This window comes from Hyperoodon ampullatus, assembly GCF_949752795.1.
Source record: "Hyperoodon ampullatus genome assembly, chromosome: 18".
Lineage (NCBI taxonomy): Eukaryota > Metazoa > Chordata > Mammalia > Artiodactyla > Ziphiidae > Hyperoodon > Hyperoodon ampullatus.
In genome coordinates this window covers 59,608,779-59,629,888 of record NC_136931.1, presented here as the reverse complement: position 1 = coordinate 59,629,888, position 21,110 = coordinate 59,608,779, and the positions used below count along the sequence as shown (strand labels likewise).

Here is a 21,110-nt window from a genome sequence, read left to right as displayed (position 1 = left end):
AGGTGCTGTGAGATGGGGAAACTGAGGCACAGAGAACGAACGTGCGGGGACAGGGAGGGACTTCTTGGCTTCTTCGCGCCTTTAACCCTTTCCAGGAAAATGCTTGGGTCTCTTTGCTAAGTTTCTGTCTCTAAACAGAAGGGCAAGGGTTCGAACCCCCGGCCTTCCCCTGCCCTGGGCACAGCCCCTCCCTCTCTCCCTCTCGGCCCCCGCGGTCTGAACTTTACAGCGTTCTCGGTACCCACCGCGCCGCTCCGCCTTAGGCCCGCCACTCACATCTGTCACGACTCCCCATTGGTCAGACTGGCTGCTTTCCCGCCCCCTGACGAGCCAATCACGCTCTCAGGAAGGACAGTCTGGCCCACACGCAGCCCCCCCCCCCAGGGAGAAGCAGCGGCGCTTGCGGATTGGCTGGGAGCGGGGGGTGGGGCTGAGCAGAGCTAGACGAGTGCCTATTGGGCGGCTCAGCCAGGGTGGGCGGGACGCGGACGGAGCCGGGGGCGGGCCAAGTGTCCGGGCTTTGGAAAACATCTACCAGGCCTGCGAACCCCGCGGGTGGGTCTGAGCGGCGGAAGTCCGGCTGCGGGAGGTAAGTGACTGCAGGCCTTACCTGCGGCGGACGGGCCGGGCCGCGTCCCGGCGCCTTCCTGATAAGGCCCCTCTGGCGCTGCGGGGGGACCAACCTCCCCGCCTTGCTGGTGGAGGACAGGAGGGGGAGGACTCCTGCCTCGGCCCTTCAGAATTGGCTAGCCAGGGGCTCGAATTCTCCACGGGCCGCTTCCGCCCTCTCTGCCAAGTTTCCGCGTCACCCCTGCGTGGTGGGTGGGTTTGGCTCCCATTTCCTCAAGAAGGAAACTGAGGCTCAGACAGAGCTGAAACTTGCCTAAGGTCACACCGCCAGCTAGTCTCGGCTGCAGAACCGGGTTCCCCAGGCCACGTGGGGATCTGAACAGCCCCATTCGCTCCTCAGGTTGCCGCCCACCTCGGGCCGCTCCTCCTCCTCCGGCCTCGGGCTCCCTCCACCCGGAGCTAAGTTCTGAATTTTCATCACTTCCCCAGAGTACTGCCAAGTCTGTCTCCAGCCGAGACCTCCTCTCCACATTCACCCCCCCCACACACACACATTTTCATCTTCTCCCCCAGATCAGTTCCCCTCTCCAGGTCCCCAGTTAGTCCCTGGAACCTGCCTCCCTCGGACCACTGGCAACCTGAGGCTCTTCCTTCTCCCCCTCCGACCCCAACCAGGCCCAGCTGCCCCCTCCCCGCTCTGTCCCCGCTGCCTGCACTGGAGCCCAGGCCTCACCCTTGGCCACCTGGACCCCAGTCCCCTCGTTCACCCTGGCCTCCACCTCCAGTCCAGCCCCACCGCGGCCAGCGAGGCCTCCCTATTTTATTGTATATTTGGAAAACTTTTTATGGAAGTATATCACATATGTAGGAAAACAGAAATCACAGATATACAGCTCACATAACTTCACAAAGAGAACGCTCTGGTGTCAACAGCATCCAAATCCAGAAGCCGAACGTCCCCCCCACCCCAGAAACCCCCCTTGCACCCCCTCCTTCAACACTGCCGCCCAAGGATAACTGTTATCATAACTTTAATGCCACAGGTGGATTTTGCTGGGTTCTTGCCTTATGTAAATCCTTTACTGTATTGTATTTATTCCTCACTAGACAACCTGTTACACACATTGTCCAAAATTCAAAAGGAACAGACTAGTACACAGTGAAAATCAAACGTCCTTCACACGGCCCCTCAGAGGCCTGTCCCCGCAGAAAGAGCCTGTTCCTTATGTGCCTTCCACAGAGAGCAGATATAGATTGGAACAGTACCTACACTTCTTCTTCTTCTTGCATTTTGGCACAAATGGGAGCAGTGTTATATACACTATTATGCTTTTTTTTTTTCTTCACTGTTAACATCTCTTGGACACTTTTCCACGTTGTTACTTAAAGATCTCCCTTGTGATTCTTCCTGGCTGCAAAGAATTCCATAGTATGGATATACCATAACTTATGTAACCAGTACCCTAACCGTGGATGTTGGATTTATTTCTATTCTTTTGCTCTGGGAAGACGCCCATCATGAATAACCTTGTCCTGTAATGAATAACCTTGTCCCATAATGAATAACTTTGTGTCATTTCACAGGTATGTCTGCAGGATAAATACTTAGGATAGTTAGGAGTGAGTTCTCTGGGTCACAGGGTTTGTGCATCTGTAATTCTGAGAAATGTGGGCACATGGTTCTCCCTAGGGGTTCTTGCAATCCCCACTCCTACAGCCCAAAGGGAAGCTCCTCCTCACTCTAGACTCCTGTCACTGTCACAGGCTTCCGCACATTCCAGCGCCCCCGCCCCCACCTGACCCTGTCCCTCCTGTCCCCTGGAGAGCTAACGCCTTGAATGGGAGTGAGGAGAGCGCTCCAGGTGAGGGAGCTGCCTGGGCAAAGGCCCTGAGGTGGGACTTGGCCACCGAGGCTGGAAGGTCCCGGTCCAGCGCCTTGTGGGAGGAGGGTACATCGTAGTCCTGAGGACAGAGAGAAGCCATGGGGCCTCGGGGAGAGCTGAGAAATAGGGTCAGCTCTGTGTTTTCAAAAAGCTTGTTTTCTTTCCCTCTCTCTTCACTTCCTCAGGGAGAACTCTGCCAAGATGGATTAGGTTCCCTAGCAATCCTAGCACTGGTCACAGTTGTAATTATGCAATTAATTAATTCATTCAGTGTGGTTTTGTTTTTGAGGGAGTTTCCATTCCATTTGTTTTTTGAGACAAAATTCACACAGCATAAAATTCACCATTTTAGCTATCCACTAGTTCTTGAACTTTAGATATGTCACACATAGAAAACATTTTCAATGGTAGATGTGTTCAGTTTAAAGAATAATCACAGACACCTGTGGGGACTCACCAGCCAGCACTGAAACTTCCCCCGAGTGAGTGTCAGCCGGCTTGCCCTCCACTGGGTCCACTGGGTCCACAGGGTCTCCGTTTCCTAAATAAATTAACAAATAAGTGAGTAACATGCAGAAAGGGAGGGAGCTGCAGACAAAAGCCAGGACTCCCATTTGTGCAGCAACTCAGGCACCCAGGGACACAAGCCTCTGGGTACATGGGCTGGGACATGTGAGACTTGGGGTGTCCAGGGCCCAGATGCTCACTCTGACGGGGGTGGGGAGGGACAGTCACCCCTCTAGTCCCCACAGGACCTTGGCCTTCATGGACTCCCATGGGCTTCAGTGTCCTCCCCTTTAAAAGGGCTGCTGGCCAGGTGGCTCTACCAGTCCCCCCACCTTAATTTTTATATCTCTCTTTTTTTTTTGGCCACACCTCACAGCATGTGGGATCTTAGTTCCCCAACCGGGGATTGAACCCGTGCCCCCTGCAGGGGAAGCACAGATTCTTAACCACTGGACTGCCAGGGAAGTCCCTTTTTTTCTTTTTCTTAAAATTGTGTATTAACCTAAACTTTACCATCTCGACCATTTCAAAGTGTACAATTAAGAGGCATTTAGTATGTTCATGACATTGGGCAACCATCACTACTATCTAGTTCCAGAACATTTCCATCTCCCCAAAGGGAAACTCTGTACCCCTTTTCAGTCACTCCTCACACCCCCGCACCGCCCCCCCAATGCCCTGAGGTGGAAGCACCATCAACCCGCTCCCTGTCTCTGTGGACGCAGCCGGTTTGGGTTTGGGGCATTCCATGTAAATGGACTCCTGCACGTGGTCTTCTGTGACTGGCCTCTCTCACTGAGCATCGCGGTGAGGGGCCTCCGCGCTGTGGCCTGTGTCGTTGCTTCATGCCTTTTTATAGCTGGGTAATATTCCACTCCACAGGTACCCCAGCCTTTCTTTCTAAGACCTGGAGGGGGGTTCAGCTGGTGAGTTTTCCACACGGGTAAACTGCATTTCAGAGGAGGCAGTCAGACTTGAGGGACCCCAGACCATGAAGGAGGGAGGTGGTGCAGCTGGGAGAATGCAGCTCTTTTTGCCTCGGGGCTCAAGTCCTGCTCCCTCTGCTATGGGCCGTGGGCCCTCAGTCAGGACACTTCACTACTTAGACCTCGGTTTCCCCCTGGGGGTCGGGGGAGGATCACAGTTGGAGCCTGGGGTGTAAGCGTGTGGACCCTGGACGTGCAGAGAAGCCCTCTCCCTGCCTGATCCCACTCCCTTAGCCCCTCTGCCCACCCCAGGACATGGCAGCTGTGAGGCCCGGCCTGGGACGCATCATCCCTGGATCATCCATCCTCTTCCTGTGCGACATGCAGGAGAAGTTCCGCCATGTCTTGTTCTTCCCCCAGATCGTGTCTGTGGCTGCCCGCATGCTCAAGGTACGGTCCCTCGTCCCGCAGACCCCCCAGTCCAGGGCCCCGGCCCCTCGTCCCACAGACCTTTGCTCCTCACCCCAACCCAGGTGGCCCAGCTCCTGGATGTGCCAGTGGTGCTGACTGAGCAGTACCCACAAGGCCTGGGCCCCACGGTGCCCGAGCTGGGGGCTGAGGGTCTGCAGCCACGGCCCAAGACCTGCTTCAGCATGGTGCCCGTGGTGCAGCAGGAGCTGGACGCGCGGCCCCAGCTGCGCTCTGTGCTCCTCTGTGGCGTGGAGACACAAGCCTGCATCTTGGTGAGACCGCAGCTGAACCTTGGGGACCTCCATTCACACCTGGGACCGCCCCAACCTAAAAAGGGTGTCTTTCCTGACCCAGAACTCTCTATCCTCCCCTTCCTGACCCATGACTCCCCTCCTGACCTGGGACTTTCGCCTTCACTAAGGACCCCTCTCTTTACCTGGGGCTCCCATTCTGCCTAGGATCCCGTTGTAATCTGGGGACCTCCTGCCCTGATCCGAGCCTCCCTCATCCCCATCCTGGTTCCCCAATCACTCACCCAGGATCCCTGTTCTTGTCTGGGGGTAGCCCTGACCTCTTTCTGCCCCTAGCACACAGCCCTGGACCTCCTGGACCAAGGGCTGCAGGTCCACGTGGTGGTGGACGCCTGCACCTCCCGCAGGTGAGAGGGTCCCCTCAGGGGTGGGGTGCGTGTGGGATGGGTTTGGAGCACCCAGGAAGAACCAGGGGGTGGGATCCCTGCCGAGTTTGCCAGGTGTCTGGGTGTCCAGACCAAGGCGCTGACACCGCACACACACCACCACCCCCGCGCCCCCCAGCCAGGTGGACCGGCTGGTGGCGCTGTCCCGGATGCGCCAGAGCGGCGCCTTCCTCTCCACCAGCGAAGGGCTCATCCTGCAGCTCGTGGGTGATGCCGCCCACCCCCGGTTCAAGGAGGTACTGACCCCCACGCCCCACACTCTGACCTCCCCTATCTCCCATGCAAACGGCAAATATCTTTTCAGCATCCACCACATATTCACAGAATACACCCAGGAACACAGAAGGCCGCCGCCTCCAGGGGCGCTAAGTTCTAGTGGGGGGAGACTGCGGGTCAACACCATAAATCAATGAAAGGAGAAGCTGTCTGGCCACGAGGACTGTAGAGAGAGATAAAGCGGGGGAGGGGTTGCCTAAGGTGGTCCAGAGGCCTCCCGGAAGAAGGTGATTTTAGAGTGAGGTAGAGATGGGAGGGAGCCAGGCAGACGGGAGGGAACAGTCCAGTAGGGGGCCCGTAGACGGGAGCCCCGTGACCCTTTCCCGCCACCCCCTCCTCCATTCTGTGGCACTCAGGTCCAGCCTCCACACCCACCACCCGAGTGGCCTTCCTAGTACCCAGGTCTGCCCAGGTAGTCCCCACTGCTTCACACCACTGAGGGCCACTGCTTGGCCCTTAGGATAACGGGACTTGCCCGAACTCGAGATTCCCAGCCTTTCCCCTCCTCTTAGTTCAGTTCTGTTGAGCATTTATTGAGCACCTGCTGTGTGCCAACCACTGTGGCAGGTCCAGGGGCAATAGCAAAAGACAGTCTGTATTCAGTCTCGCATTGTGGCCTGGAGCTGGGGAGGGAACATGTAGAATGTGTGAGAAATAAGATGGGGGCTGGCAGCTGGGAGGCCCCTCCTGGGGGGTGGCCTTGAAGTGGAGACCTGAAAGTGCAGGAGCAGCCAGTCGTCCAAAAAGTGGTCCTGGCAGAGGGGACAGCTAGGGCAAAGGCCTGGACGTGGGACTGAACTTGACTTACTCAAGGAACGGTAGCAGGGCACGGTGAGTGCAGGGTGAGTGTGGGAGGAGAGGGGGCAGGGAGGAGCCAGAGCCGAGGCTTCCCAAAGAGTTTGGTGGGGGTGGGGAGGGGCAGCCATGGGGGTTTGCACAGGGGGGCTGGACACTGTCAGATCTGTGTGGAGTGCCAGGTGGCTAATGGACATGTGGTAGGAAGGGGGGAAACCAGGGTGGAGGCAGCGGCGGGGATACAGGCTTTGCTTAGTTTCATTTTTTAATCTCTGCAGGTTAGCATGACAGGGATTGCTGATGGGTGCAAGGTGTGAAAAGGCAGCACAGAGAGAGGATCCGGCTTGAGCGCAGTTGCTCAAGCTCTCTACTGATGGGGGTGGCAGTGGCGGCAATGAGGTTGAGAGGTCAAGTGACCACCAACATCTAAGAGGCAGCTGGATAAGTGAGTCCAGAGTTGAGGGGCAAGGCGCGGGCTGGATTTGAGAGTTGAGGGATAGGAGAGGTGAGATTACTTAAGAAGAAGCATGTGTAGACAAGAAGCCCCAGGACAGAGTCGGTCACTCTTAGTGGTCCAAGTCAGCAAGGTGTACCAAGATGGCAGATGATCAGGTGCTAACCCTGGTGGCTATGATGAAAGGGAGGCCCTAAGAAAAGTTCTGAGAAGAGGCAATGGTTGGTTTGGCCAGTTGCTACTAAGGGGGCAAGGGAGATGAAAATGGAGAAGTATCCCTTGGATCTGTCATGGGGATGAGAACCCTTGAGCTTCCTGACTCCCTACCCCTACCCTACAGATCCAGAAGATCATCAAGGAGCCCGCCCCAGACAGCGGGCTGCTGGGCCTCTTCCATGGTCAGAACCCCCTCTTCCGCTGAACTCCCTACCCTGCCTTGAGGGGAGACCACCTTCTCGTCCCTGGGACCTTGGCAGAAGTGCTTTCCCCCCCATTCTTGGATCCCAAGAGTGGTGCAGTCCACCGGGGGTACCGCCCCCTCAGGAGGGGATGTGGGTGCCGCTTTTCCATTGGATGGCAGCTCCCGGAAATGCAAATGAGACTCCTGGAAGCTGGGCGGGGGTTGGCTGAGCCGAGCTGGAGGTGGGGCTCAGCCCCGGGCCACTTCAAGGGGCGGCAGTGGGAGGGGGAGGGAGTGTCACAGGCTGTGTGGGACCCGGTCTCAGAGAATAAACATTGATGTGACTGTGGACTGAACCATTCTTGGGTTTGGGGGGTATCCCGGGGGCGACTGGGGGCTGCGGGCGGTGGGGGAAGAGGGGTCCCCAGCAGGTGGGGAGGGGGAGGTGCCTCTTCTTAACTCCAAGCCGGCGCGAGGCAAAGGCGAGGGCTGGCCACTGTCACATCTGCACGGAAAAGAACTGCCGGCCCGGGGTCGCCCAACTCGCTGCCGGTCGCCCCCCCTATCAGCGCGCGCACGCCCAGCCGGGTTGGCTCGCAGACACGCGCTGGCTCTGCCTCCCCTGGCCGGCCCCCCACGTCGCCACCACCCCCGACTCCCCCAGGGTCCCGCATCCGGAAAGTGAGGTGAGCGTGACCGCACCCCGGTGCGGAGGGGGAAACTGAGGCACGAGGGACATGGGGACGGGGAGGAAGGAAGAGACAGGCATGCGGATGAATGGATGAATGGATGGGAAGGACAGACAGCTTCATCTGAGTGGTCCCTGCTCCCCTAAGACGCAGGAGCCCGGGGATCCACATAGGGGCTCCCAGAATTCTGCAGCCCCCTTGGAAATCTGGGAGTTGGGACTCTACGGACCCCCCAGTCAGGGCCCCTCAGCCCCTTCAGAGTCTTAGTCCTCCCCCCGCCCCCACCGCATCCTTGGGTACCCAAGAAGGCAATCCGAGTCCCCCAGGGACCCAGGCATCAGAGCTCTCAGCCAGACCGCCCCCCACTGGGGAAACAGAGCCCCCCCCCCGCCCCTGGATCCCAGACCCCTCCCAGAAGGCCCGGTCACCGGACCCCGCGGTCAGAGCGCCCAGCACCCCCCCTCTCCGCAGGGATCTAGGAGTCCCTGCCTCCCCCCTCCTCCAGGAGCCCCTGGGACCGGGTGCCGGCGCCCCCGGCCCCCGCCTTTCGGTCCAGGTGTCCCCCCCCTCCTCACCCCCCAGCCTGAAGCTTCGCGTCTCGGAGGCCGCGCTCGCGTCTCCACGGCAACAGGAGTCTATTTTGCGCTGGGAACACACAGCTCCCGCCGCAGCGCCCCCCCCACCCCGCCCCTCCAACCTGAGCCTGAGCGAGAGTGGGGGGCCCGGGAAGGGAGACTGGTGGTCCGGAGTCAGGGGGAGACACAGAGACACTCAGAGGGACAGAGATCTGTAGACAGCAAACCTAGGAAAGAGACACACAGAGACAGAGACACGGAGTCAAAGAGGTAGCGAGAGATGGGGATGTGGCAACGGGGAAGACACAGGATGTAGACAGACAGAGACTGACTGGGCAGAGGGAAGGAGAAAATGTTGGCGCACAGAGGAGACTTGGGACAGAGACTGAAAGATGCAGAGATGCGATGAGACACGTAGAGAGAGACAGGCTCAGAGAGGCCGCGACCCAGGGCACCTCCCGATAGAGATGAGAGACCCGCCGGCAGGCTGAGGGAGAGGCGGTGGGAGGCAACGTCCGGGAGGAGGTAAGGACACGGAGACGCAGAGACTCCCAGAGACAGAGACATAAGAGACAGGAAGGCCTAGGGACCTGGGCGGGCCGCTGGGAGTGCGTGGGGAGGGTCCGCATCTCTCCCCCAATCCCACCTCCCACCTCCCACCTCCCGGGTGGCGAGCCGGAGGCGGCGCTGGATCCCTCCACCCTGCCTCCCCCGCCCGGAACTGGGATCCCCGCCCGCGCATCCAGAACCCTCCCCTTCTCCCTCCGCTTTCCCCCTCTGGCCGGGTCCGCCGGGTCTGCCTCCTCTGGAACCCAGATGCCGCCTTCTTCCACATGCCTAACCCAAACCCACCCTCAACCCCAGATATTCCTAGGAGGCCGTCCCTTTGCACTCGGACACCGCCCATCCTCAGCCCCCACCCCGCTGCCACCTGCGGACCCCTCTCCAGCACCCAGTCGCTTGAGGTCAGGGCTTCTGGCTTCTTCCGGGTCTCCTCCCCTCTGCGGGTCTCTATCCTCCTCTGGTTCTCTCTTTCGAGCTCTCTGTCTGATCCCCAGTCCTCTGGGTCTTTGCCCCCCGCCCCCGCCCCGTCTCTGCTCGCCCTCTGGGTCTCCGCCCTCCCAGGGCTCGGTCCTCTTTTCCTTGGGTATCTGTACTCGCTTCTCTTCATCTCCGTTCCTCTCTCTCTGGGCCTCTGTCCCCCTTTTTCTCTGGGTCTCTGTCTCCCTCTCCCCGAGTCTCTGTTCCCCTCTCCCTGGGTCTCTATCCTTCTCTCTGGGCCTCTACCCCCACCCCGAGGGCTCTCTCCCCCTGCCCCCCGCGCCCTGTTCTAGCTCTCATTCTCTGCTGCCAGGCATCTCAGAAGGCAGTCCTTGCCCCCAGAGCCCAGCTGGCAGGGTCAGGAGAGGGGTGGGGGTGGGGTGGACCGTGAGGCACAGCGCTTGCAGGGGAGCAGGTGGAGGAGGGGCTCCTCCGGGAGCCCAGGGACCGAGTGGGGCCTGCTCTGGGACCCCTCCTCACACTGGCTCTCCTGATCTCTGTCCTCACATCTCCATCTCTCTGGTCCTGGGCTGGGGTGCTGGGTTCTGGCCCCGAGCTGCTAGGTGTGTGTGGTGTGGGGAGGGAGATCCGGGTTTGGGGGGCATTCTTCTCCAGCTGTGGAGGAGGAGTGTGCCTTCCGGTGTGTGTGTGTGGGGGGCTGTCTGGGTGTGTCTGGTGGAGGGCCACATGCCTGCTTCCAGACTCTCCACCACTGGGTTCTCACTGGTGTGTGTGCCTACGAGGTTGCGTGACTGTGGGCTGTGATGTGTGCCACTGCGTGCCCACGTGCGGCTCGCTGGGGCAGGTCCCTGGCCATGTTCTGGAGCTGTGTGTGGTCCCGGTGTGTCAAGGTGTCTGAGATTGTGTCTGACTCTTGTGTGCTGTGGGTGGGAATGCCCAGAAATGCATGGTTGTGTGTCCACATGGAGCTGTATTGTGTGTGTTTGGGGAGGAGGGAGGCTCAGGTGTGCCACCAGGATGACATTGGGTGTCCTTGCGTGTTGTGTCTGGACACTGTGTGGGTGTCCTGTGCTCTGTGTCATTGTGCGTATATAAGCTCTGTTGTGTGTCTGTGTATAGTTTTGTGTGAGGTAGAGGAAGAACTGGTCCCCTGTATCCTTGTGTCTGGACCAGCTGCTGTGTCTGCAGTGTGTCTCCTCCCCACCTGGAGGCGCTGCCCTGCATCAGGAGGTGTGAGGCAGGGACTGGAGGCTATGGGACCTCCACTGGTCGAGGGGCTGTGTGTGTGTGTGTGTGTGTGTGTGTGTGTGTGTGTTGCTGGGTCTGAGGGGACGTAGGCCACTGCTCCTCCTGCCCCACTCCCCAGAGTTGTCAATGGCCAAGAGTTTCATGCATGTGTGTGAAGTTGGAAGGGACAATGGGAGTCTGTTAGCAGAGGGAGAAATTCTGTCCACGGAGCCCAGCCAGAGGCTTGGCACAGCACAGGGACTGAGAGGGCAAACTGCTACCCCTGCGGGGCAGATGAGACAAAGGTGGCCCCAGCCCAATGCAGCTCTCTAGCATCTATGATTTAGCAGACAGATGGTACCCTTGCATGTGTTTGAAAAGGTGCCCCTTCCCACAGATGGATGCAACCCCACCAGCTGCATTCTTAGGAAGGAGAGCCCGGCTGGATTCCAGCCTCTCAGCCAGACTCTCTTATGCAGTACACAACCTGCCCAACCATATGTGGCAGCCCTCGTATGAATGAAGGAATCCACATCACCACACACGTGTCACTCTCAGAAGTGGTGTGTCTGTGTGCATGACAACCTATGTTTCTCTGTGTGGGATAAAGCATCCATGTTCTGTGGGTGGTGGTGCCGAGTTCAAAGCCTAGCACCATTGCTTGGGCACTGCGACATCATCTGACCTTTGTTGGTTGGTTTTTGTTTCTTAACTGTGGTAAAATACGCATAACATAAAATTTACCATTTTAACCATTTTAAGTGTACAGTTCAATGGCATTTAATATATTCACAATGTTGTGTGACTACTACCACTATTTAGTTCCAGAATATCTTCTTCACCCTGAAAGGAAGCCCTGCCCCCATTAAGCAGTCACTCCCCATTCCCTCCTGCCCCCAGCTCCAGGCAACCATTTATCGGCTTTTGTCTACGTGGATTTGACTATTGCAGACATTTCATATAAATGGAATCATACAATATGTGACTTTCTGTGTCTGGCTTTTCTCTCTTAATGTTTTTGAGGTTCTTCATGATGTAGAATGTATTGGTGCTTCATCCCTTTTTATGGCTGAATAGTATTCCATTGAATGGATAGACCACGTTTTGTTCACCCATTCATCAACCGATGGACATCTGGGTGGTCTCCAGTCTGGGGCTGTTGTAAATCATGCTGCTAAGGACATTCGTGTTTTTGTGTTAACATGTTTTTCAATTCTTTGGGGCATATGCCTAGGAGTGGAACTGCTGGGTCATGTGGTAACCCTATGTTTAACTTTTAAGGAACTGCCAAACTGCTTTCCAGAGTGTGGGCCAAGGCACTTCTAAGATGCCCGTTAAACACCGAGTGGAGGCATCCAGCAGGCAGTCTGGCGGCGAGTTCAGGGGCGGGGCCGGAGCAGATTTAAAAGGGAGCGTTGAGGCCCCAAGTGCAGCCTCCCACAGCCCTCTCCCCACCGCAGGCCCCAGCAGTTTTTGATAATGGCGTGGCCCCTAGATGCACGTGCACTCAATGGGAAGGAGCAAAGGATAAAAACAATACCAAACGACACTTATTAAACTAGTCCCACCCACCCACCCTCTCTCCCACCTCCTTGCACTGCTTTTATTCCTTCATGGCTTCCATAATTGCTTAGTGTTTCTTCATAACAGTTTTCAACGTGCGTCCCATTAATTTGTGTCTGCGTACTGGCCCTCTCCCCTCACCAGAAGGCAAAGCCCGTAAAGACAGAGGAGGAACCCTGTGGTTCATCTACTGCTGCATCCCCAGCCTCAGTAAACACTGCTGAAGGAACCCCTCCTGCCAGCCTGCTGCCCTACAAGACAGCTGGGCGGGCCTGTCCCACCGGGCCCCTCCCATCCTGTTCACCCTCCTGTAAGTATAGCACCTGCACTAGGCCAGGCACTGCCCTAAACTCTCTACACATATGATATCGGTTCGTCTTTCCAACCACCCAGTGACAGCCATCCTTACCCCTGGTTTACAGATGGGGAAACCGAGGCACATGGGGACTTAGGTGTATCCAATATCAGGCACCTGGCACGTGGTGGAGTTGGGGGATGAACCACTACTACCCTGACTCTCCAGCTGTGCAAGGAGACACGTCAGACCTGAAACTGTGAGCGTGGGTGTGTGTGTGCGTGAGAGAGAGAGAGAGACCACAGAGAGAGACAGAGAGAGAGACTGAGGCTCAAGATCCCTTGATTATCAGACGTAAATACAGGAGAGAAGTAAGCACTGGGGGAACTGAGGGCCACGTGGGTCTAAGGCAGCAGTTCTACCTGGGGGCAAACGTGCCCCCGGGGGGGATATTTGTTAGTGCCTGGAGGCATCTTACGCTAACACGACATGGGGGAATGTGAATGCTCCTGGCACCCAGCAGATGCTGCTGGACACCCCACAATGCACAGGACGGGCCCCCACAAGCAAGTACATTCTGTGCCCAGATGGCAGTAGCGCCCAGGGTGAGAAACCCTGCACTCCCTCTTTCCACCTCCCGGTCTATAAACTCAGGTTCTCAACTCGGCGCTCTCTCTCTCCTTCTCTCCCCCCATCTGCTCTTCTCTCTCTCTCCTTCCCCATCTCCCCGACTCCTCCCATTTCACCCACCCCACCACGCGTCCCCCTTCATTGCCTCCCCTGGTCCCCCACTGACCACCCCAACCTCCTCCCCACTCTGCCCACCTCTGCCGTCCCTCGCCTGCATCTCACCTCTGGCTTTCCCCTCCGCCCTCTCTCCCTCACCTGCCTCCATGGTTTCTTCTCCCTCCGTCACGTCTGTCCTCTGGTTTCTGTCCACCTCTCTCGTTTCTTCGCACCCCTGATGTCACTGTCAACTTTCCCATTCTTTCCTCCACCACTCATCACTCACTTTGGCCTTTTCTCTGCCATGATCATTTCCGTTCTCCTTCCGCGGTGTCTGGACATCCTCCTGTTGCTCCCCCATCACCGTGCACTGTCCCGCGGGACTGCCAACTTTGGGCCCGTGCATGTCCCTCCACCTTTTCTGTTTCCTGGTTTGTGCCTCTCCCTCGGCCTGCCTTCCTCCTCATCTCCGGCCCCCGTCTCCACATCTCTCCGCCTCTGGCCATCCTCCTCCCGCCCACCGTTGCAGCCGCGGTTCTCCCCCAGCCTGGCTGCCCCATGCCGGCCCTCCTGCTCCTCGGAACCCTCCTGCTCCTGGCCTCGACTACCGGCCAGGCTGGGGCGCGCCCGTCCAACGCCACAAGCACCGAACCCCCGGGCCCGCTGCCCGCCCTGCTGGCGCACCTGCGGCGCCTGACCGGGGCGCTGACCGGCGGCGGGGGCGCGGCGGGCCCGGGGACCAACGTCACCAGGACCAGCACCCCGAGCTCGGCCGGCGCGGCGGCACGGGCGCCCCCTCCTGCCGAGCTCTGCCACGGCTACTACGATGTCATGGGCCAGTACGACGCCACCTTCAACTGCAGCACTGGCTCCTACCGCTTCTGCTGCGGCACCTGCCACTACCGCTTCTGCTGCGAGCACCGCCACATGCGCCTGGCGCAGGCCTCCTGCTCCAACTACGACACGCCGCGCTGGGCCACCACGCCGCCGCCACTGGCCGGGGGCGCCGGGGGAGCCGGGGGTGCGGGCGGGGGACCCGGGCCCGGCCAGGCCGGGTGGCTGGAAGGGGGCCGGGCGGGTGGCGTCGGGGGGCGTGGGGGCGAGGGCCCAGGGGGCAGCACGGCCTACGTGGTGTGCGGGGTCATCAGCTTCGCCCTGGCCGTGGGCGTCGGCGCCAAAGTGGCCTTCAGCAAGGCCTCCCGTGCGCCCAGGGCGCACCGGGAGATCAACGTACCCAGGTGTGTGTTCTCTGGGGCCGGAGGGTGGGAAACCTGGGGGCGGGGGCGGGGCCACGGGAGGTGGAGCCATCAGGGAGTGGGGCCGGTGGCGGGGCGGAGGGGGTGGGTGGGGCGGGGCCGGTCAGGGTGCAGGGAGTACGGCCAGAGACTGAGGCAGCCACCAGGAGCGCAGAAGCCAATGCCTTGGAGAGATGGGCGGGACATGAGAACATGTGTGACTTAAGTGGCAGTCTATGGAGTGACCGGGTAGGCTCAGGCCTTCATTCATTCAACAAATATTTCTTGAGCGCTTTCTGTGAGCCAGGAGCTGGGAACACAGCAGTGAACAAAACAAAGTCCCTGCACTGATGAGTAAACCTGGTTTCCAATCCCAGGTCAGCTGCCTGTGGGCTGTGTGACCCTGGGAAATTTGCTTAAACCTCTCTATGCCTCAGTTTCCTTGTCTGTACAATGAGCCTAATAATTGTTCCCCACCTATTCAGACTGTAATGAAGATTACCTGGGTTAATTCATGTTGAGTCCTGGTACATGGTAAGGCCTCAGTAAATGCTGGCTACCGTTATCATTAAGACAGTAAGCAAGGAAACACATGTGCAATATACTTTTAGATACTGATAACTGCTGTGAAGAAAATAAAGTAGGCGTAACGAGTTGTGAATGGGAGGGGCAGTGTTGTTTGACACGAAGTGGTCAGGAAAGGCCTCTCTGAGCAGAGACTTGAAGGAAAAGAGAGAACCAAGCAGATATCCGTGGGAAGGGCATTCCAGGCAGAGAGGAAGCCATAAGTGCAATGGCCCTGAGGTGGAGTGTTTGCAGGACAGCGAAGCAGCCCATGCGGCTGGAGTGCAGTGGGTGAGGAGGAGGAGGTGGACAGAAGTAGGCAGAGGCCAGCTTTACCCTAAGTGTGACGGGGGAGACACTAGAGTGTCCTGAGCTCCGTATGTCACCATCTGACCCCTGGGCTGTGCGTGTGAAACTAGACTGCAAGGGTTAAGGGCAGAAATGCGGAGCCCAGTTGGAGACTGTGGCAATAATGGTGAGAGATGGGGCTCGCAGCAGCACAGGTGGTGACAAGTGCTCTGAGTCAGGATACATTTTGGAGGGCGAATCCACAGGATTGCTAAGGGCCGTGCAGGAAAGAAAAAGAAGGGTCAAGGGTGATTCTAAGGTTTGGGGTCCACATAGCACCCTTTATTGCCATGGGGAAGGCAGCAAAAGGAACAGGAGTGAGGTCCCAGGTTCAGGGTGGGCCAGGGCCACAGAGAGGACGATGTGGGAGGGACCGTGGAAGGGGTAGGGTCCACATAAACAGGGGAGGGGGCGCTTCAAGCGGGAAGTGGGGTCCGAGGGACCTTGGGGCAGGCGGTGCTCAGATTGGTATTAGCAAGGGGCGTGGCCAAAGGCGAGAAGCCGAGCTGAGCTAACGGATACACCCAAAGGTGAGAACGGGGAGGGGAAAGAGGCCTGCGCCCTCCCTCTCCCCACCCCCACCCCCAGTCCCCAGGCCACTGACCATCTCTCTGCCACTTCTAGGGCTCTGGTGGACATTCTGAGGCATCAGGCAGGGCCTGGGACCCGCCCGGACCGGGCACGAAGCAGCTCCCTAACCTCGGGGGTCGGGGGTCCCGACAGCATGCCCCCGAGGACGCCCAAGAACCTCTACAACACCGTGAAGCCCTCCAATCTCGGTGAGTGAGAAGTGGGGCTACGGGTGCCGCCTCTGCTGCCTCTGCCCCCACCCCTCATCCCTGTAGCTCCGCCCTCCACGGATGGCTCCACCTCCCATTGCCCAGGCCATGCCCCTAGCCACAGCCTGCTGTCTCTGCCTTCCCTGAACCGTTATGGCCGAGACCTGTTTTGGGCAATGCACTGGACTTTGCAGTGAGCCAGACCTCCTCCCTGACCTCCTGTGGGCACCCTGGGTGGGAACCCTGGGTGCTATGACGGATGATTTAGATTTAGACACCCTCAGCCCCTGCACTTGAGAAACTCATGTCAGACCACCCAACAGCCAGTGACACACAAGGACGCACTTAGTACCTGAATTAGAATTTGTCGGGAGCCAGACGCGCGGATTCAAATCCTGGCTCTGCCACTGTGACCGAGGGCAAGTGCCTTCGCTTCTCTGGGCCTCAGTCTCCTCATCCATAAAATGGGAATCATAACAGTACTCACTTCATATTATTGTTATTCTTATAGTTTATGACGAGTGCATCAGTGGAGAAGTCCAGGTAGCTGGAAGAGAGTTTGAAAAGGGTCTCCTTTGGCGTGAGGGGGAGGAGGTTCCCTCAGGACGTGGTGTTTGAGCAGTGGCCAGGAGGGTGAGGGAAGCTTCTTGGGCAGGGGATCTCCGAGTGGCCGGAGCAGAGCTTGTGAGGTGGCCAGAGCTGAGGCTGAGGAGAGGGCGGGCAGATACCTCAGGAAGGGCCTTGAGCACCAGGCTGAGCTGAGCGGCTCTTTGTCCTGAGGGCAATGGGGAGCCATGGAGGAGTTTAGAGCAAGGGAGCAGCCAAGTCAGAAGTGGGTGGAAGAACTATGTCTCTGGAACCCATATGAAGGAAGACAGATGAGAGGAAGAAGACTCCAGAGGAGGCCTGCACGATGATCCAGGCAGTAAGGGACAAGGCTTTGACCTGGATCTTGAGGGGTGAGTAGGCGGTCTTCAGGCAAAGAAGGAGAGGAAGGGATTCAAGGCCGAGAGAACAGCATGACAGCATGTGCAAAGGCCCTGTGGCAGAACTGAGCTGGACCATTTGGGCATCAGAGAGAAGTACGGCTTGAGGGGAGGGATGGGAGATGAGGCTGCAGATGTCTGTTGGGGACAAGTCACACAGGCCTCAAATGCCATCCCCAGCTTAGACTGTGTCCCATGGGTGATGGTGAGACATGGGAAGAGTTTCGAGCAGCAGAGGGCCAGGGGCAGGTGTACATGTCAGAAATACTGCAGTGGGGCTGATCTTGGAGATGGGCTGGCCATTTGGCCAGAAGGCTGGTTTGATGATCCAGGAGGGAGAAGCAAGTCAGGGCAAAGATTCAGTAGGCAGGAGGGACCAGAGCTGGGGACCAAGTGGACATGAGTGGGGATCCTTCCACAAGACCAGGACAGCGGTGCCAGCTGGGAGCAGGCAATGGCAGTGATGCCACCTCCCCTCTTGGTCCCCACAGATAATCTGCACCACAACTACCTGCACCTCAACGTCAACAGCCCCAAACACCACGCTGCCACTCTGGGTATGGACCAGGGCGGGGCTGCGGGGAGGGCAGGGCTCCTTCCCTTCCCACCCTTGTACTGAGCCGGAGCCAGGTGCCCAGCATAGGGCAGGTGTGAGACCCTGGGAGCCTGTCCTCACAGTCCAGCCAGGTAACCCAGTGAGGCTCAGTTGCCTCATGTCTATGCCAGAAGTGGTCTGCGGGAAGCTGCATGGAGTGCGTCCCTTCTAGCCTGGGGTGGGGCACACGAGTGCTGAGCAAACGCCAGCTGCCCCTCCAGCTCCTCCTTCCCCAGCAAAGAGCACCCGAGGGTTGGGGGGAGCACAGGGAGCTTGGACTGCTGCAGCTCTGAGGGGCTGGGACTCCAGATTTCTAATGCTCTGAGCGGGCTGGGGGCCAGAACTGCTGGGTCTGAGGGAGGAGGGCCTGGACTGACCCCGGCCGTGCCCCTCTGCCCCAGACTGGCGGGCCATTCCGCCGCCCAGCCCCTCCCTGCACTACTCCACGCTGTCCTGCTCGCGGTCCTTCCACAACCTCTCGCACCTGCCCCCGTCCTACGAGGCCGCTGTGAAATCTGAACTCAACCGCTACTCCTCCCTCAAGAGGCTGGGTGAGTCTCGGGAAGGGGAGCTACCTGGGCGATGGGGCGGGGTCAGGGCCTGGGTTCAGGACAATGGACAGTGACCCGATAGCCTTCTAAAGCTTTAGATTCCCCGCCCCCCACCTTAGATTTTTCTCCAAGTTTGTTCCAGAATTACCTGAGGTAATTTTGTATCACAATTACTTGGGGTGCTTTTTAAAAATGCAAACCCATGGTCCTCCCCCCAAGATCTACTGCATTCATCAGGACTTGTATTTGCAATGAACAGAAATACAACTTAAAAAGAAAAAAAAAAAGGTGACTATGCTGGCTTGATAACAGAAAGTCTATGTGCCACAAGCTTCAGGTGTGGCTGAACCCAGGTGCTCAAAAGCTGTCTCCAGGATTCTACATCTCTCAGCTCTGCTGAATAGTGGGCTGGCTTCATTTTCAGATAGGATCTCCCCTTGTGATGGCAAAGATTGTCCTGAGAATTTTCAGGACAATTCTACCAGAAGAGTCTCTCCCAATGATTCCAGCAAAAATCCCAAGCCTGGATCTCACTGGCCAAAAAAGGGTCACATACTTGTCCCAGAACCAATCACTGTGACTCTGATTGGACATTTCTGGGTCAGTGGCCGATCCCTGGTAATGGAGTAGCCTTCAAACATTTTAAACGGAGATCCACAGTAAGAAAGGATTTTTATATTGTGTCCCATGAGACCCACATACACTGGCACTTTTTTTTTTTTTTTTTTTTGCGGTACGCGGGCCTCTCAGTGCTGTGGCCTCTCCCGTTGCGGAGCACAGGCTCCAGACGCGCAGGCTTAGCGGCCATGGCTCATGGGCCCAGCCGCTCCGCGGCATGTGGGATCTTCCCGGACCGGGGCACGAACCCGTGTCCCCCGCATCGGCAGGCGGACTCGCAACCACTGCGCCACCAGGGAAGCCCGACTGGCACATTTTCTAATTACAGTAAAGTTTTGAAACTTGTTATTATGGACATTTTCAAACACACTCGAGAGAGCAGAGGAATTGTAAACCGAGCCCCATGTTCCTGTCACCCAGCTTTAACAATGGGCAACGTTTTGTTAATCTCTCCTCCCTCCACCCCATCCTTTGGTGGATTATTTCAAAACAAATCCCAGATATCATGTCACTTCATCCATTAATATATCAGTAACACACACACAACTGAAATAAAAATTTTGTGAATGGTTTTCACCCTTATACTCTTATTATGGGACACTTTCTGATAATTTTCTATTCTATTTCATTTTGCCAAATGCTGGTCCCTACCCACAAAATTGACTTTACAACCCATGAATGGGTCGAATCTCCAAGTTTGAAAAATACGTGCTACAGGATGAAAGGGAAGGGAAAGTGGTTCCTCAAAAGCAAGAGTTGGGGGGCTTCCCTGGTGGCGCAATGGTTGAGAGTCCGCCTGCCGATGCAGGGAGCACGGGTTCGTGCCCCGGTCTGGGAGGATCCCACATGCCACGGAGCGGCTGGGCCCGTGAGCCATAGCCGCTGAGCCTGCGCGTCCGGAGCCTGTGCTCCGCAACGGGAGAGGCCACTACAGTGAGAGGCCCGCGTACCGCAAAAAAAAAAAAAAAAAAAGAAAAAAGAAAAGAAAGAAAAAGCAAGAGTTGGGTTCTACTCCCCAAAGAAGGGATGTACCCAGGCAATTACAAAAAAAAAGAAAGGTCCCCCCTCATCTACGACCGCAGCATTGCAAGCTGGGCCTGGGAATCTGCATTCTGCTAGCTTGACTGTCCTGACTGGTTAAAATTGTGCCCCTGCCCAGGCTAATGACCAGGAAGTTCCAGGTAATGTCTGGGGTCTTCCCGGGGTGGGGGGTGCCCCAGGGAAGGGAGCACATTCTGGGCTGGCTGAGGACCCACCTCTGTGGTTTCTTCCCTTCTCCCCCAGCCGAGAAGGATCTGGACGAGGCCTACCTGAAGCGCCGGCACCTGGCGGAGATGCCCCGCGGGACGCTGCCCCTGCATGCGCTGCGGCGACCTGGCACAGGGGGCGGCTATCGCATGGAAGGCTGGGGTGGCCCCGAGGAGCTGGGCCTGGCGCCCGCGCCCAACCCACGGCGCGTCATGTCCCAGGAGCACCTGCTGGACGACGGGGGCCGGGCACGCTATGAGTTCACACTGCCACGCGCGCGCCTCGTGTCACAGGAGCACCTGCTCCTGTCGTCCCCCGAGGCCCTGCGCCAGAGCCGCGAGCACTTGCTGTCACCCCCGCGCAGCCCCGTGCTGCCCCCCGAGCCTGCCGCCCGCGCCAGCCTGGCTGCCTCCCACTCCAACCTGCTGCTGGGGCCCGGGGGGCCCCCCACACCGCTGCATGGGCTGCCCCCGCCGCCCGGCCTGCACGCGCACCACCACCACCACGGCCTGCACGGCTCGCCGCAGCCCGCCTGGATGTCAGACACCGGCGGAGGTGGGGGCACGCTGGCCCGCAGGCCGCCCTTCCAGCGCCAGGGCACACTGGAGCAGCTACAGTTCATCCCCGGCCATCACCTGCCCCAACACCTCCGCACTGCCAGCAAGAATGAGGTGACTGTCTGAGTGTCTGAGGTCGGGCCAGGGGCTTGGGGGCTGCAGCCTGGGGCCCCCATCCCAGGCTGCATCCCCCAACACACTCCAGGGGCCTGGGACCAGATCTGCGGTGGCCGGGAGGGCTGCCTCCAAGGACACTGTTTTGGATGAAATCATCACCTGACACAAAGCTTCCTTCTGCGATGTCACGGCAGATGAGACCCCTCCTCCTATGTCACAGTTTGAGGCAGGACCTCCTTCCCATGACGTCATCACAGAGGAAGAGGCCTGTATGTGAGGTCATCACTAGCGAAAATGTCTTTGTTCATCACAGGGACAAAACCTCCTTCCCATGAGGTCATCACAGAGGAAAAGGCCCACCCTTAAGGTCATCACTAGAGGCGTCTATGCTCCATGGTGTCATCACAAAGACTTCCCTCCTGTGATGTCATAAGAGGAACAATGCCTTGTCCTATG

General features: G+C 58.1%; 2 protein-coding genes across 7 annotated transcripts; both read left to right on the top strand.

Annotated features, from left to right (window-relative positions):
• The first annotated feature begins 546 nt into the window (after nucleotides 1-546).
• ISOC2 (isochorismatase domain containing 2) lies at nucleotides 547-7,324 on the top strand. Of its 5 annotated transcripts, none has more exons than XM_079723474.1 (7): nucleotides 547-589; nucleotides 3,843-3,886; nucleotides 4,199-4,336; nucleotides 4,420-4,629; nucleotides 4,945-5,015; nucleotides 5,177-5,290; nucleotides 6,920-7,324. In XM_079723474.1, the coding sequence occupies exons 3-7, from the start codon at nucleotides 4,202-4,204 to the stop codon at nucleotides 7,017-7,019; spliced, it is 630 nt and encodes a 209-aa protein (XP_079579600.1). In that variant the 5' UTR covers nucleotides 547-589; nucleotides 3,843-3,886; nucleotides 4,199-4,201; the 3' UTR covers nucleotides 7,020-7,324. The 5 variants fall into 5 exon arrangements, with proteins under 5 accessions (XP_079579600.1, XP_079579603.1, XP_079579604.1 ...); XM_079723477.1 differs by having other exon boundaries at nucleotides 5,173-5,290; XM_079723475.1 differs by having other exon boundaries at nucleotides 572-589; nucleotides 4,181-4,336.
• A 5-nt stretch (nucleotides 7,325-7,329) lies between these two features.
• On the top strand, nucleotides 7,330-20,663 carry SHISA7 (shisa family member 7; the record flags this gene model as incomplete). 2 transcript variants are annotated; one of them, XM_079723473.1, is made up of 6 exons in its annotated part: nucleotides 7,330-7,665; nucleotides 13,586-14,294; nucleotides 15,828-15,982; nucleotides 17,460-17,525; nucleotides 17,965-18,114; nucleotides 20,017-20,663. In XM_079723473.1, 5 exons carry the CDS (start codon nucleotides 13,615-13,617, stop codon nucleotides 20,661-20,663), a joined length of 1,698 nt encoding a protein of 565 aa, XP_079579599.1. The 2 variants fall into 2 exon arrangements, with proteins under 2 accessions (XP_079579599.1, XP_079579598.1); XM_079723472.1 differs by lacking the exons at nucleotides 7,330-7,665; nucleotides 17,460-17,525 and having other exon boundaries at nucleotides 13,615-14,294.
• Between the last annotated feature and the right edge of the window lie 447 nt (nucleotides 20,664-21,110).